Source organism: Molothrus ater, chromosome 22, assembly GCF_012460135.2.
Source record: "Molothrus ater isolate BHLD 08-10-18 breed brown headed cowbird chromosome 22, BPBGC_Mater_1.1, whole genome shotgun sequence".
Taxonomy (NCBI): Eukaryota; Metazoa; Chordata; class Aves; order Passeriformes; family Icteridae; genus Molothrus; species Molothrus ater.
In genome coordinates, this window is record NC_050499.2 from 4,699,582 (window position 1) to 4,715,615 (window position 16,034).

Below are 16,034 nucleotides of genomic sequence, written 5' to 3' on the forward strand. Positions count from 1 at the left end.
CACAAATAAATTAATTCATGCTGGGAGCTGCGTTACCCACACGCCAAGGGGTGACAGCCTGTCCCGGGCCTGGACTCAGGTTCCTGATGGATGGGAATATTTAGGACTAATTATAAAATGTGGAGATGCTGAAATGGCTTTCTCTCTGTGGAATAAGCAGCTCCAGTGGCTAAAACACCCCAAACACGGCTTCCTCCGGGAGAAAGCCCGCGGGGTGAAGCGGGGAACGCCTGTGCCGTGCAGGAGGGAACATGGAGGATGCAGATTATTGTACTCGGGGGATTTGCTGAGCACACGCTGCGGGAAACGCCCGGCGATGGCTGCGGCTACGAGATCGGGGAACGCCGCCGTTCCTGAGGGGAAGGAGGGACCCCAGCGGGCACAGGAGGATCCCGGGGGCTGCGCCCAGGCTCGCCCCTCATGGCGCCGCCATCTTGCGCTTCCCCTTCCCCGCCGCTCTCCTTCCCCACCGCCCTCTATGCAAATCACCCGCCATTCCCGCGCGCCGATTGGCCCCTCCCGCCCCATTGCGAAATACGCAAATAAAGACCTGGCGCGCCGCGCGGCGATTGGCTGAAAAGCCCGCCAGCTCCCCGCACCACGCCTTCCGCTTGTGTCGTCACCAGCAATGCGGGCTCTGATTGGTCAAAGTGCGAGGAAAGGCGCGCCTACCGCGGGGTTTGGGGGGGCGCGGGGAAAGCGCATGAAGGTTCGAGAAAGCGGGGCCGGCCGGCGCGCAACGCCCCCTTCCGGCGCGCGTCACGCAAGACAGGGACCAATCACTGACGGGCAGAGGGGAGGGATCCACGCGCTGATTGGTCAGAGCTGCGCGAGGGAGGCGTGGCCTTCTGGAAGGTTCTGGGCGGGTATAAAAAGGCAGCGCGGCGGTCGCGGGGCATTGAGCGAGCCGGAGCCGAGCTGAGAGGCTGCCCAGTGTGTGAACGAGAGACCGGGCCGGACTGCGGGTAACGGGGCTGGGGGGACACCACGCGGCACGGGAGGGGCGAGCGGGGACGCGGCTGCCTTCGGATGGCCTAGGGCGGGTACCGGAGGCAACTTTGGGGTGCCCTGGAAAAGGCGGAGGGCCCTCCCGGGCGATTTTATGTCCTCAGGAACCGTTGTGCTGCGGGGATAGGGAGGGAATAGCGACTACTGACCTATCTTAGGCCGCTGGGGTGTTTTTTTTTTTTAATCCTGGTCTTTCCGTATTTATCTCTTTAATGCGGTTTTCCGCGGGAGGGGGAGGAGCGGGGACTCCGCTTTATTCCCCCCCCCCCCCCCCATCCTTTTAGGTTCTGCTGAGACGGGGGAGGGGAGAAGAGGGAGGGCTCCAGGAGCCGCAGCGCCCATCTTACCTCGCTGGGGGGCGGCCTGGGGCGGTGCCGGGGCATAGCGGGTGCTGCAGTGCCCGGGGGTGGAGAACGGCCACGTGTGGGATCCGAAGGGGACGGCTCCAAGGGGGGGGTCGGTGTCTCACGGGGCTGCGGCTGTGCTGGCACACGCGGCCCGCCCGGCAGGGACTCCATTTCCCGGCAGCCCTTGGACACGCCCCGCCGCCAGCGTCACGGTGCGCGGGCGGCGCGGGGCACGCTGGGAGTTGGAGTCTCTCGTCACGTGGTGCGGGGGACGCCAAGCGGCGGAGGCGGGGAATGCACCCGGTGTGCGCGGCTGGGCCCACGTGGGATAACGGGGCTGCAATTCCGGTATCATCCGGAGCTCAAAACGGGTCAGACCGGAAAGGATCCGGTTACCGCCCCTTGCAATGGGACACAGTCCACTAGAACAGGCTGCTCCCAGCCCCACCATCCTGCCCTTAAACATTTAAAAACAGAAATTGCCGCAATTTTTCTATGCGAGCTATATCAGTTTCACTTTTAACTAAAATACTCTTATTTTTCGTTTTATTTTAGCCCCATCTAGCCTGCCCTTGAACATTATAAAAAAGACAATTTCTTTGGTCAAGCTTCATCTTCACTTTCAGCTAAATTATTCTTATTTTTCTTGCTTTTTCAGACAAGATGTCGAAGGGACCAGCTGTCGGGATTGATCTTGGCACCACCTATTCCTGTGTTGGCGTGTTCCAGCATGGGAAGGTGGAGATCATTGCCAATGACCAGGGCAACCGCACCACACCGAGCTACGTGGCCTTCACAGACACAGAGAGACTCATCGGTGATGCTGCCAAGAACCAGGTGGCCATGAACCCAACCAACACAGTCTTTGGTGAGGCTGCAGGATTGGCACTTTATTTAGTGGTTAAAGAGATTTTATCCTGAAAAAAAAAATAGAAAAAAATCCATTTTTTAGTGAATTACTAAGAGTAAGTTTACGTACTTGAATTACTTTTAGCCAGAATGAAGTTGTGATATTAAAAGCTAAAATTTGTTGGAGGCGAGGAAAATATTTGCCCTGCAGTTGTTTTTTCAGGGTAGTTAGTCTTTAGTAATCTTAACCAGTTGTTTCAATCTGGTTTATGGCTCAACATTTACGGTATTTTAGAGGTAATAGCATTGAATTTATGCATGTAAAAGAAATAAAATTCTGTGTTTGTATCTGAGTCTTAACAGGGAAGTAATAATGCTAAGGATGGTGATCTAGGATGTTTCACATATTTAGTAAGAATATTAGGGTTTTAATTAGAAATGGCCATTATTAATGCATTTAACCGTTGTTTTCCAGATGCAAAGCGGTTGATTGGGCGCAGGTTCGATGACTCCGTGGTGCAGTCGGACATGAAGCACTGGCCCTTCACTGTGGTGAACGATGCTGGCAGGCCCAAGGTGCAGGTCGAGTACAAAGGCGAGACCAAGAGTTTCTACCCAGAAGAAATCTCCTCCATGGTTTTAACCAAAATGAAGGAAATTGCAGAGGCCTATCTCGGAAAGGTGAGGCTGGGGCTGAAGTGGGGTGTGCTAGGCAGTTGTGTGTGAGCATTGCCAGCCCTGACTGAGCTGTTTGCTGTGTTTGCAGACTGTTACCAATGCTGTAGTGACTGTCCCAGCCTATTTCAACGACTCCCAGCGCCAGGCCACCAAAGATGCTGGAACCATTGCAGGGCTCAACGTCCTGAGAATCATCAACGAGCCCACAGCAGCTGCCATTGCCTATGGGCTGGACAAGAAGGTATGGAGGGGTCCTGTCACTGGTGTGTTTTATGAAAAATCCTTTTGCTAATATCTTATCTGAGAGGCCTCAGAAGCAAAGTGTAAATAATAACTATATGTTGCTGTGGAATGCAACAGGTGCATCTTTGATTGGTCTCATGTGGTTGTTTTTAATTAATGGCCAATCACAGCCCAGCTGTCTTAAAGCAGAACAGCACAGCAGCCTGTACTCTGGACAGGGTGGAGTGTGCTGTGCACCCATGAGTGGGAATTACACTGGGGAGACTTTTTGGTCAGCCACAAGATTTTAGTGTCATTCTTTTCTATTCCTTGCTAGCTTTCTGATGAAATATTTTCTTTATTATTTCAGTATAGTTTTAACATACAATTTTATTTTCATATATAATAAAGTATCATACATATATAATAAAATAATGCATCATAAAATATCATATATCATAAAGTAATAAATCAGCCTTCTGAAACACAGAGTCGATTTTCTTCCCTCATGCTGAGACCTCTGAATGCTGCCCCAGGGTCACTGTGCCTGGCCAGTGAGGAAGGTGTTTCAGTGTAGGAATTTCAGTGTAGGTGTTTCAAGTAGGAATTAAGCACTGAAAGTGTTTTTGTAATGTTTTCTGCAGGTTGGTGCTGAGAGAAACGTCCTCATCTTTGACCTGGGCGGCGGCACCTTCGACGTGTCCATCCTGACCATCGAAGACGGCATCTTCGAGGTGAAATCCACGGCGGGGGACACCCACCTGGGCGGGGAGGACTTCGACAACCGCATGGTGAACCACTTCATCGCCGAGTTCAAGCGCAAGCACAAGAAGGACATCAGCGAGAACAAGCGCGCCGTGCGCCGCCTGCGCACCGCCTGCGAGCGCGCCAAGCGCACCCTGTCCTCCTCCACCCAGGCCAGCATCGAGATCGACTCCCTCTACGAGGGCATCGACTTCTACACCTCCATCACCAGGGCTCGCTTCGAGGAGCTCAACGCCGACCTGTTCCGGGGCACGCTGGACCCCGTGGAGAAGGCGCTGAGGGACGCCAAGCTGGACAAGTCTCAGATCCACGACATCGTGCTGGTCGGGGGCTCCACGCGCATCCCCAAGATCCAGAAGCTGCTGCAGGACTTCTTCAACGGCAAAGAGCTCAACAAGAGCATCAACCCTGATGAGGCTGTGGCCTATGGGGCAGGTAATTAATCCCTTCACTTAGTGATGTAGGCCTGGGTTTCCCACCTCAATCCTGTAGGAGTTCCCCTTGGACTTGCAATGATGAATCAGATTCCAAAGCCATTCGTAGTTTCCACCAGAAGTCGAAAGGCTTGTGATGGTGCAAGTACCTTCCTTGGATGTCTGAGCGAGCCCTGTGCATCAGCACAGCTCACAGGGGATGTTCTGCAGGGGTTTTTGTGCAGCCCTGTGCATCAGCACAGCTCACAGGGGATGTTCTGCAGGGGTTTTTGTGCAGCCCTGTGCATCAGCACAGCTCACAGGGGATGTTCTGCACGGGGTTTTAGTGCATCAGCACAGCTCACAGGGGGATGTTTTAGAGGGGTTTAGTGCAGCCCTGTGCATCAGCACAGCTCACAGGGGATGTTCTGCAGGGTTTTAATGCTGTGTCTCTCTCCCCTCAGCTGTGCAGGCTGCCATCCTGTCTGGAGACAAGTCTGAGAATGTGCAGGACCTGCTGCTGCTGGATGTGACTCCCCTGTCCCTGGGTATTGAGACAGCTGGAGGGGTCATGACCGTGCTGATCAAGCGCAACACCACCATCCCCACCAAGCAGACCCAGACCTTCACAACTTACTCTGACAACCAGCCAGGAGTGCTGATCCAGGTGAGCAGAGAGCCCTAGAGTAGCAACAACACACTGTCAGTGCTTTCACTGGCTAACATTTCAAGTAATTATTAGGCCAGAGGTGTTAAACTCCTGTAATTTGTAAACTCCTGGTTGCTGTGATGAAAGTGACTCCAAAGCCATTCGTAGTTTCCACCAGAAGTCGAAAGACTGGTGTTGGTCCAAGTACCTTCCTTGGATGTCTGAGCGACCACATCCCTTCAGGACAGTAATTAATTAACCCATTACGACTTTAATGACATAATGTGATGGTTTTTCTCCTTAGGTGTATGAAGGAGAACGTGCTATGACTAAGGACAACAACCTGCTGGGCAAGTTTGAGCTGACTGGCATTCCCCCTGCTCCCAGAGGGGTCCCTCAGATCGAGGTCACCTTTGACATCGATGCCAATGGCATCCTGAACGTGTCTGCTGTGGACAAGAGCACTGGCAAGGAGAACAAGATCACCATCACAAATGACAAGGGTGAGGATCTGCTGTCCTGAGGGTGGTGGCAGAGCACATGAAAATGGATTTGTCAAGCTCTGCCTGCTGTTTGTCAGAATGTGATGTAATCAGATTTCTGTTGGTGTGAGCCTTTTTTTAAGTTGTGTGGTACATGATGATTTATTAAGAAGGGCATGTTGTGGGTCTCTTCTGTGCCCCCAGATTTAAATTGTGTAATGTTTGAGAATTGGAGATCATTCACTAACAAAGGAGGTCCTGACTCATGATTTGTGTTCTCTGCAGGCCGGCTGAGCAAGGAGGACATTGAGAGGATGGTGCAGGAGGCAGAGAAGTACAAGGCAGAGGATGAGAAGCAGAGGGATAAGGTGTCCTCCAAGAACTCCCTGGAGTCCTACGCCTTCAACATGAAAGCCACTGTGGAGGATGAGAAGCTCCAGGGCAAGATCTCTGACGATGACAAGCAGAAAATCCTGGACAAATGCAATGAGATCATCAACTGGCTGGACAAGAACCAGGTTTGTCAGGGTGCATGTTGGGTTCCACAGGGCAGTGAGAGCTGCAGGGGCACTGGTTGCTGTGATGAAAGAGATTCCAAAGCCATTCGTAGTTTCCACCAGAAGTCGAAAGACTGGTGTTGGTCCAAGTACCTTCCTTGGATGTCTGAGCGACCACAGCTGGGCAGCACAGAGAGTTCCAATCCCCCTCCCAGGATCATGTTCAGGAGCAATGTTGAGATGCCAAACCAAGCAGGAATAGTTGTGCCTCTGATGCAAGTCTGGCTTGCTGCTGGGGCCAAACCCTGGTGGGGATTGTTGAAACGTGTAACCCAGGCTGTGCTGCTTCCTCCTGGGCTGTGCCCACCGAGCAGAAGCGGCTGAGCTCTCGTTTCTCTCCTTGCAGACGGCCGAGAAGGAGGAGTTTGAGCACCAGCAGAAGGAGCTGGAGAAGGTTTGCAACCCCATCATCACCAAGCTGTACCAGAGCGCAGGAGGGATGCCCGGGGGGATGCCTGGAGGATTCCCTGGGGGTGGAGCTCCTCCCTCCGGGGGAGCCTCCTCTGGCCCCACCATCGAGGAGGTGGACTAAGGACGCTGGGAGATGCATTCCACTGGCAGTTGGTGTTGGAGGAGACCCCCAGTCTGGGGGTTGGAGTGAAGGACCCAATCCTGTAGGCACATCTGGGTTTATTTTGCCAGATTAATAACTCCATAACTGAGCTGCTGTAAAAAAAAAAGAAAAGAGGAAAAAAAATTAAAAACGGAACAAAACCATTTTTTTTCTTTTCTGGGCATTTTAAATACTTGAAAGTGTGCGCAGGTGGGAGATGAAAACCATTGCACTTTACAGTACTGTAAATGAGTGGGAATGCAATTCATGTCCTAAAGAATAAAAACTATTTAATGGGCATCACACTGTCTCTGCCTTCACTTGTTTGTACCAGCTGACCAGTGCAAATAAAAGGAAAAAAATCCCTAAATGCAAATAATTGTGATGCTGAGCTGAGCATGATCCATGTGGGTATTGCAGTGGGAAAAGGGGTTTGGAACCAGGTGCTGCTTTGAGCATTTGGGGGCTGGGTGGATTTTTAAAAGGGGTTACTGACCTGTGGCAGAAAATCTAGGAATTAACCAGGGTCGAAAAGACCTTTAACATCAAGGCCAACCTAGGAACTGCATCCTGCAAGTACAAGAAGAACTGAATAATTAGTTTTTCTTGAAGGAATTACTGAAGTATCTCAATTTGTTGGATGAGGCAGGTGACTGGAGGTGGAGAATTCACTGGCCAGGGAGAGGTCTGGGTCATATTTTCAGCAATACCTGCCTGAAATAATAGCTATTGCGAAAACTATTACTCGTAATATTTTACTAATATATTTTATGCAAATATTTAAAGAAAATTTTTACATAATATTTTATGGCAAAACTCCATTGGCTGTATGTATAAATGTGTTTATTTAGTACCAGTGGAGGAGCAATTAATTTGCAGCCAAAATCAGAACATTCCTAGAGCAGTAGCAGTTGGAAGGAGCCTTGGGAGAGATGATCCTGTCAGGCTGAAAAATATTTTGTGTTAGAGACCCTCTCACACTGTGGCACAGTGCAGTGATTTCCATCCCTGAGCCATTCCTGAGTCCTGCCCCAAGATCCCGGCAGAAATCCTCCCCTCAAACCCTGATCCTCCAAGTTCCAAGTGTTTTCCTTCTTTTTTTTGGGCTGTGCCAGAGCTGGGTGGGCACGGTAGGTTGACGTGAAAATTTAATGGGGAAAATTTAATGGGGAAAATTAAAACTCTTAATCACGGAATTCCTTCCCTGCTTCAGGGTTCAGCCTTTCCTCGGCAAGCTGGGATCCAGAACATTCCATTGTCCCCTTCCTTCTCCTTCCTCAGCTCCATCAGCCCCCACCACGCTCTGGGACATCCCTGGGCTGATTCGGGGTCAGAACCACCCCTGGGTGCTCATCCCTGTTCTACCCCAAACACCTCTGGAGAAATCCACCTGTCCCATCCCAATCCAGGTGCCTTTGGCCCGGGACAGACTGGAACGGGTGTCCTTGGTGTCCCCACACTGCACTGCCAGCTCTGAGACCCCCCTAATAATAACCAGGGAATAATGAAAAATTAATTAATCGCATAAAACTGAGGTGGAAATTAGAAGGATTTAAATAAATTTTAATTTGGGGATACTGCTGGTACTGCTGGTGCTGGGCCACCAGATAGCAGCACCTGCCCATGGAATCACAGAGGTCCCTTTTTTTTGGGGACATCACTTTTGTGGGTCCCTTTTTTTGGTTGTCCATCAGGGTTTGGATTGCATCACCCCAAATTATTTATGGTGTTTAATCTAATTAATTATAAATATAATCCAGAGCAGCACCTCCCATTAATTGTGTACAAGGTTTTTTGTTGCCTTGAGGGCCATGAAATCAGGTTTGGAAAGTGGTGGTGGTGGTTTAGGGTATTGAGTGGGTGAAGGGAGTTGCTGGGAGCTGTCAGAGCTCTGGCTCACCCCCACAGCCCGGTGGGGCTCGGGGAGGGGGGTTCGGAGGGAAAATCCCACAAGCACAGCACAGGTCTGGGACATGGGGGGCTCAGAGGGGACAGCAGGAGCTGCTGCAGGGCCCTGCAGCCACGGCAGCGCCTCAACCGGGGCAGAAGGGGAACAAATGAGTGAAAACAATAACGAATTTGGGGGATTTTTGCATTGATCACAATAAGGAAACATCCCTAAAAAAAACAGGAAAAAAAAAAATAAAAACCCTTCAGGAGAGGTGAGACCTGGATGTAAGGAAGGGCATGGACGGAAATTGCAGTTGGAGGCTTTCATTATAGGAGGAATTTAAAAGCGAAATGCAGCTGAGTCAGGAGTGCCTGAGCCCAGCTTGTCTTGGTGTTTCCATGCCCTAAAGGACTCTGGGGCTGTTCTGTTCAGCTTAAATCAGCAGCCTGTGCTCTGCTGGAATTCCGCATTGCCCAGGATGCCTCCGGAGCCAAACTGGCACCGGTGCCAACTCGGGCTGGTTTGGCAGTGCCAGGTGGCTCCTGCAGTCTGCCATCAGCAACCTGGGATGGTTAGAAGTTCAAGAGTTTTGTTTGCCAGGGAAAAGGACTCCAGAAGTTCAAGGGTTTTGTTTGCCAGGGAAAAGGCCTGGTGTTGGTGTTTGGAGCCTGTGGCCCGGGGTGGCCGGTGGCTCCTGGAATTCCACATTGGCCAGGATGGCTCCCAGACCCAAGCTGGCACCAGTGCCAACTTGGGCTGGTGTGGCAGTGCCAGGTGGCTCCTGCAATCTGCCATCAGCAACCTGAGCAGGTGAGTTTGGTTCCCCAGGTAAAAGGCCTGGTGCTGGTGTTTGGAGCCTGTGGCCCAGGGTGGCCGGGTGGCTCCTGGAATTCCACATTGCTCAGGATTCCTCCCAGAGCCAAGCTGGTAACTCGGGCTGGTTGGCAGTGCCAGGTGGCTCCTGCAGTCTGCCATCAGCAACCTGAGCAGGTGAGTTCTGTTCTCCAGGTAAAAGGCCTGGTGTTGGTGTTTGGAGCCTGTGGCCCGGGGTGGCCGGGTGGCTCCTGGAATTCTGCATTGCCCAGGATGCCTCCCAGACCCAAACTGGGACCAGTGCCAGCTCGGGCTGGTTGGCAGTGCCAGGTGGCTCTTGCAGTCTGCCATCAGCAACCTGAGCAGGTGAGTTTGGCTCCCCAGGTAAAAGGCCCGGGGTTGGTGTTCAGGGTTGTGTGGCCCAGAGTGGCCGGGTGGCTCCTGGAATTCCACATTTTGCAGGATGCCTCCAGGAGCAGGCAGTGCCTCAGACAGGCCCGGATCAGTGGGTTTGAGCCAAGGCAGTAGAGAATCAGGGCCTGGGCTGCCTCAGGTGGGGCTGGGGTCTCAGGGACTGCACAGGGATGGGCTTGTTGTGAGCCACAGCAGAAAATAACTGAAATAAAGTGTTTTTCTGGACACAGCCACGTTCCATGTATTTTTGGGGATTATTCAGCATTTAAAAGCAGCAACATGGCACCTAATCCTGGCACCTGGGTGCCAGGTCTGTGTTTATTCCTAATCCTGTACCTAACAAGGGGTGGGTTTATTCCTAATCCTGTACCTAACAAAGTCTGGGTTTGTACCTAATCCTGGTACCTAATAAAATGTGGGTTTATTCCTAATCCTGGTACCTAACAAAGTCTGTGTTTTGCCTATTCCTGTACCTAACCAGGTGTGGGTTTACACCTATTCCTGGTACCTAACAAGGCCTGGGTTTATTCCTGTTCCTGTACCTAACAAGGGATTGGTCTATTCCTAATCCTGTACCTAATAAAGTGTGGGTTTATTCCTAATCCTGTACCTAACACGGCGTGGGTTTTACCTAATCCTGCTCCTATCAAGGAATGGATTTATTCCTAATCCTGTACCTAACAAAGTCTGGGTTTATTCCTAATCCTGGTACCTAATAAAGTGTGGGTTTATTCCTAATCCTGTACCTAATAAATTCTGGGTTTTGCCTATTCCTGTACCTAACAAGGTGTGGGTTTACACCTAGTTCTGGTACCTAACAAGGTGTGGGTTTATTCCTGTTCCTGTACCTAACAAAGCCTGGGTTTATTCCCCGCTCTTTTCCCAGCACACACAGGCGCTCAGCACCCTCCTCCTCCTCCTCCTCCTCCTCCTCCTCCTCCCTGCTCTTCCTCCTCTCTCCCTCATCACCACCATCCCCTCCCTGCGGGTTTCCCACCAGTGCCTGCCTCTCTTCCCAGGAATGATTTCCCACCGGGCAGCAGGGCTGATTTCACTCATCAAATCTCCCTGCAATCTTCCCACATGAAATGTTTGCCCGGCCCCACAAAGCACACCGAGTGTTAACGTGTCACAAGCTGCCTGCAGACAGCATTAGGCTGTAATTTGAAAGTGAGTGAAGTGATAATGCCACGCTCCCTGCTTTTGTGAGCCTGCATTAATGCAGCTCTGCCAGCACCAGGCATCGACTGCCACTAATAGTGTGAGGGAGGGTGGCAAAATTGGGGCTGATGCAGGAAATAAAGGGTATTGACCAGCCCACTGCAGTGCCACAGCGGCCTTTAATCTATTACTGCCCTTGATGGGGGTGTTTTAATGCAGCTTTAGTGTCAATCACATTTGCAGTCCCCACTCTGCCTGCTGGGAGCTGGGGTCAGGCTGTGCCTCAGAGCTCATGGGTATTGATCGTGGCCAGGCTCAGGGCTCTGGGTTATAATTATTTCATTAAACCATTTAATGGTTATCAAATATGAACCCCTCTCCTGTTCCATTTAGGAATTATTGCAATTGTTAATCCATGTCAAGCTTATTTTAGTGAAATTGGTTGATGCTCCCAAGTGCTGCTGTGCCCCTGCCTGTGGATTGATCCCAGGAGAGCCCCTCTCCCGTGGCTCCCGCTGGGATTTGGGGTGGGATCCCAGTGATCCTGCATTAAACATCATCCCAAATAACAACAGGCACAGCCTGGTCCCCTCTCAGAGCTGATTTTTGGTGGGGTCACAGTGGAGGAGACGCTGGGGCTCTTTCCTTACACCAGAACCTGGAGGAACAGGTTGGAGCCAGGGCAGGGTTAGGCTGGATTTGGGGAAAGGTTCCTCCCCCAGAGGGAATGGGCACGGCCCCGAGGCTGCCGGAGCTCCAGGGATGTCTGGGTTCTGTGGGGTTGTTCTGGTGTCTGTGCATGGCCAGGGGTTGGATTCAACCCTTGTGGCCCCCTCCCAGTTTAGGATATTTTGTGACTCTTTGGGAGCACATTCCGTGCCTCAGTTTCCCATGGAATTGCACTTTCTTTGTTCTTCTGGGGTTTAGGGATGAAAAGGGCAAATTGTGACCAAAATCCTCCTCTTTTTCAGACAGGCTGTTCACGCCTGTAAAGGAGGGAGAAAATTCCCCTTCCAAAGTGTTCTTGAATCCTTCATGAGAAGACAAAAAATTCTGATGTTTTTCCCTTAGAACCTTTATGAGAACACAAACAATTCTGATGTTTTTCCCTTAGAACCAGAGCGTGGCTGCATCCCAGCTGCTCCCAAATGCCTGAGGCAGCTTTCAGAGCACAGGCTGCTGCTGCTGCTGCTGCTGCAGGAGCTTTTCCCTCTTCCCAAGGTGTTTTATTCTCCACATGAGCACCTTGAACTGGTGTGTTCATGGTTCAAGGGGAGTCTGGGGGCTCCTCTTGGTTCCTCACCCTCCAGAAGTTCAAGAGTTGCTCCTGGCATGAACTTTGTGGGGTTTGGGGCTTGGTTTTTAATGTTAAAGTGAATCGCGAGTTCCTCTCCACCTCACTTTTCCTCCTCATTACGCCAGGGTTTAATTCCTGGAACTGGGAAACCCCAGAGGAGCTGTGGGAGTCCCAGGGACTCTCATCAGCTGCCCCAGGGCACCCTCCTGCCCTTTCTCCCAGCCCAAATCACACAGAGGGATAAAAACTGAACCAGCCCAGGTGTGGGGAGCCTTTGGAATGCATTTGTATTCCAGATCCATTGGAGCCTGTATTCCTTGGCACCTTTCCATGAAAGCCCTGGATGCTCTGGAAGAAGCTACATCTTAATTTGAACAAAGTGATTCCAGTTTCTGTGGGCAGGCAGTGCAGTTCCTGCAGAGTCCTTTATCAGTATTCTGTGCTGCCTCCTGGCAGCTGCTCATTTGCTGTTGCCTCAACCTGTGCTGACCTCATTTTCTCTCACAGAGCAGAGAAGGATTTGGTAAAAATTAGTTATATTAGTGGCTCCCGATCCAGCCAGTTTATTTGTGATATGACAAATATTTCAGCCATTAGGATCTTTCCATCTCTTAGCAGCTTAAATGCACTCACTTATATTCCAAATCACTGCTTAATTTAAAAGCCTATTTGTGCAGATTGGCTCAGGCAGGGAAAAAACCTGCGGAACACTCACCCCTCCAAAGAGGGCTGTGGGATTGGATCCCCACTCCATAACTTCACAGAGCCTCTAATCACTGTGAGCACGTCAGGAGCACAGCAATTCCACGGAGAGAGGGTGGGAACACAGAAATTCCATGGAGGGAGGGCAGGAGCACAGCAATTCCATGGAAGGAACACAGCAATTCCATGGAGAGAGAGTGGGAACACAGCAATTCCATGGAGGAAGAGCAGGAACACAGCAATTCCATGGAGGTAGAGCAGGAACACAGCAATTCCACGGAGAGAGGGTGGGAACACAGAAATTCCATGGAGGGAGGGCAGGAGCACAGCAATTCCATGGAAGGAACACAGCAATTCCATGGAGAGAGGGTGGGAACACAGCAATTCCATGGAGGAAGAGCAGGAACACAGCAATTCCATGGAGGGAGGGCAGGAACACAGCAATTCCATGGAGGGAGGGCAGGAACACAGCAATTCCATGGAGAGAGAGGGGCAACACAGCAATTCCATGGAGGAAGAGCAGGAACACAGCAATTCCATGGAGTGAGGGAAGGAACACAGCAATTCCATGGAGGAAGAGCAGGAACACAGCAATTCCATGGAGGGAGGGTGGGAACACAGCAATTCCATGGAGGAAGGGTGGGAACGCAGCAATTCCATGGAGGAAGGGTGGGAACACAGCAATTCCATGGAAGGAGAGCAGGAACACAGCAATTCCATGGAAGGAGAGCAGGAACACAGCAATTCCATGGAGGGAGGGCAGGAGCACAGCAATTCCATGGAGGAAAGCAGGAACACAGCAATTCCATGGAGGGAGGGCAGGAGCACAGCAATTCCATGGAAGGAACACAGCAATTCCATGGAGAGAGGGGGGCAGGAGCTGGGGCTGCAGGCCATGGGTGGACGCTGCTGCCTCCCCTGCTGGCCGTGCCTCAGTTTCCCCTCCTGATGCCCTGGGAAGGAGGCTGGACAGAGTTAAAGAATCAAACAGATATTTATGAAAAGACGTCTGTGCAAACCCAGGGCACTGGGAACATTTCTGTGCCTGCTCTGGGGTGCCCTGGCCCCAGGGCAGCACTGACTCCAACCCTCATTCGTGGAGAAAGTTTCCTAAAGACCTCAAGATAGACTGGAACCCACAAAAGTGTGAAATGGATTACAGAGAGCAGTGCAGGTGCATCACTGGGTGAGAAATTGAGGATTTGGGATTTTTAGTGTGCTGTGGATGGCAGCAAGATGGAGGCACAGGGCGCTGTCCTGGGTTTCTCCTTCATGCTGCTTCTTCTCCATGGGTTTGGGTGGCATTTTGTAATTGGGCAGAAAAGTCAGTTCTTAATTGGATAGTTTGGCTTTAAAAGACCTTGGAACAAGAGATTGTGGCCATTTTGTGCCTTGCTGCAGAACTCACGGTTGTGAGGCTGTTTTATTGATAAGAAATAATAAATAAACACCTGAGTCTGAGCATGAACCACTGCCTCAAGTGCCTTCAATCCAGACCCAGAGAAACCCACAGCTGGAACTGCCACAGACCTCAATGGATCCGCCTTGGGCAGCACAAGAGCCCAGCCAGGGCTGCACCCAAGATGAACCAAAACGGTCCCAAAATGAACCCATGAGGAACCCAAATGGTCCCAAAATGCACGAGCGCTCCCGGGGTCTCTCCCTGGGATCAGTTCTGCTCCATTTGCATCTTGCAGTTCATTGTCCCATTCCAGCTCCAGCCCATGCAGTCCCATCCTTGTTTTTCTCTCTCCAGCCCACGGTGTTTGTGCTCTTGGGCTGAGATTTGGATCATTTGTCCTTGGTGCCCAGCTGGAGCAGGAATTGTTTTGGAATTTCTGCTTGTGTCAGCTGGGATGTTTGAACTCTAATTTAAACACAAAATAGCTCTAAATTTTCTAAATTTTTACAGTAGGCCGTGGCAGAGGATTCTGACTGAAAAGAATTAACCTTGAAAAATTCTCCTGCACCTTTCATAATTAAGGAGTGATGGGAGACACATTTAATTGCAGGGCAAAGCTTCACAAATGAGAGCAAAGTGCAATTCTTGCTCAGCCTCACTCCTCAACTTGCAAGGCTCTGGGAGTTCAGATGCTGATGGAAGTGCATCGATTTTCCCCTATATTGAAAGCTTCCAAAAAAAAAAAAACCCACCAAAAACCCTCCTCAACAAAAAAATAAACCCCAACCCACCTCCTGGGCTGCAAGTCCCATGGTTCCAATTAAAATCACCTGTTAACTTAAAAAGGTCCCTTTTTAAAAAGGGTTTAAAAGATTTTCATTTAATTGATCCAATGTAAAATGCTCTTTACAATTACCACTATAAACTACTTGTTTCCCACTGAGTAAGACCCAATTTGAGATGTTTATCAAGACTTTGCACTCTTTCCACTCTCCATACTGAGTTCTTGAATTCTTTATTGACAGCCTGCATCTGCCAGCCAGGGATATTTTTAGTTTGTGGCAGGAAAGCTTTTAAAAGGTTCTAATGGTTTGATTTTGCAGGCTCTGTGGCCTCAAGGAAGAAATCAGCTCTAAATGGCCCCGTGAGTGCTGGGTGCTCCTCATTTCAGAGCAGGAAAATGCCAGGGTTTCACCAATTTCTCAGTATTTCCATCAGGGTTTAGTGCAAAAATCACCCTCCCCCTCAGATTTCTGGAATTTTTATCTCCTACCATGAACTTCTTTACAATTAATAAAATTGTGGCGCTGGTTGTGGAACCCTCCTCAGCCTCTGACTTGGACTGTGGGGTTTGTTTTGAACTTTGGGGCTGATCCCTTCAAACCCAGAATATTCCATGATTTGTCCTCAAAATATTTATTATTATTATTATTATTATTATTATTATTATTATTATTATTATTATTATTATTATTATTATTATTATTATTGAATATAACATATAGTATCTAATAATAATAATAAAAATGTGATATAATAATGAAATAATAATGAAATACCAACAATACTAACAATACTAACAATAAAAATAATAGCAATAACAATAATAATAATAATAATAATAATAATAATAATAATAATAATAATAATAATAAATAATTCAATTGAGGTGAGTTTGCTGTACAAAACCCATTTATCTGACCCCATTTGCTGCCTCATTGTGCAGATTTAATTTCATTTTTTCAGCAGGAAAAGGATCCAGAAATCAAAGCCCACCTTGTTTGGAGCCTTGGGGCATTTCAGTCCGGGGAGTTTCTCTGGGAAAAGAAGA

General features: G+C 49.9%; 1 protein-coding gene and 3 non-coding genes across 4 annotated transcripts; all 4 read left to right on the forward strand.

The window, feature by feature from the left end:
* The first annotated feature begins 859 nt into the window (after positions 1-859).
* On the forward strand, positions 860-6,826 carry HSPA8 (heat shock protein family A (Hsp70) member 8). The gene is made up of 9 exons (XM_036397534.1): positions 860-965; positions 2,014-2,223; positions 2,680-2,885; positions 2,971-3,123; positions 3,749-4,304; positions 4,747-4,949; positions 5,236-5,434; positions 5,699-5,931; positions 6,317-6,826. Exons 2-9 carry the CDS (start codon positions 2,019-2,021, stop codon positions 6,500-6,502), a joined length of 1,941 nt encoding a protein of 646 aa, XP_036253427.1. The 5' UTR covers positions 860-965; positions 2,014-2,018; the 3' UTR covers positions 6,503-6,826.
* Positions 4,377-4,473, forward strand: LOC118695834 (small nucleolar RNA SNORD14). The gene has a single exon (XR_004981595.1). It is a non-coding gene; the product is annotated as a small nucleolar RNA SNORD14 (small nucleolar RNA).
* LOC118695836 (small nucleolar RNA SNORD14) lies at positions 5,064-5,160 on the forward strand. Its single transcript, XR_004981597.1, has one exon. It is a non-coding gene; the product is annotated as a small nucleolar RNA SNORD14 (small nucleolar RNA).
* LOC118695835 (small nucleolar RNA SNORD14) lies at positions 5,988-6,084 on the forward strand. The gene has a single exon (XR_004981596.1). It is a non-coding gene; the product is annotated as a small nucleolar RNA SNORD14 (small nucleolar RNA).
* Positions 6,827-16,034: the final 9,208 nt, after the last annotated feature.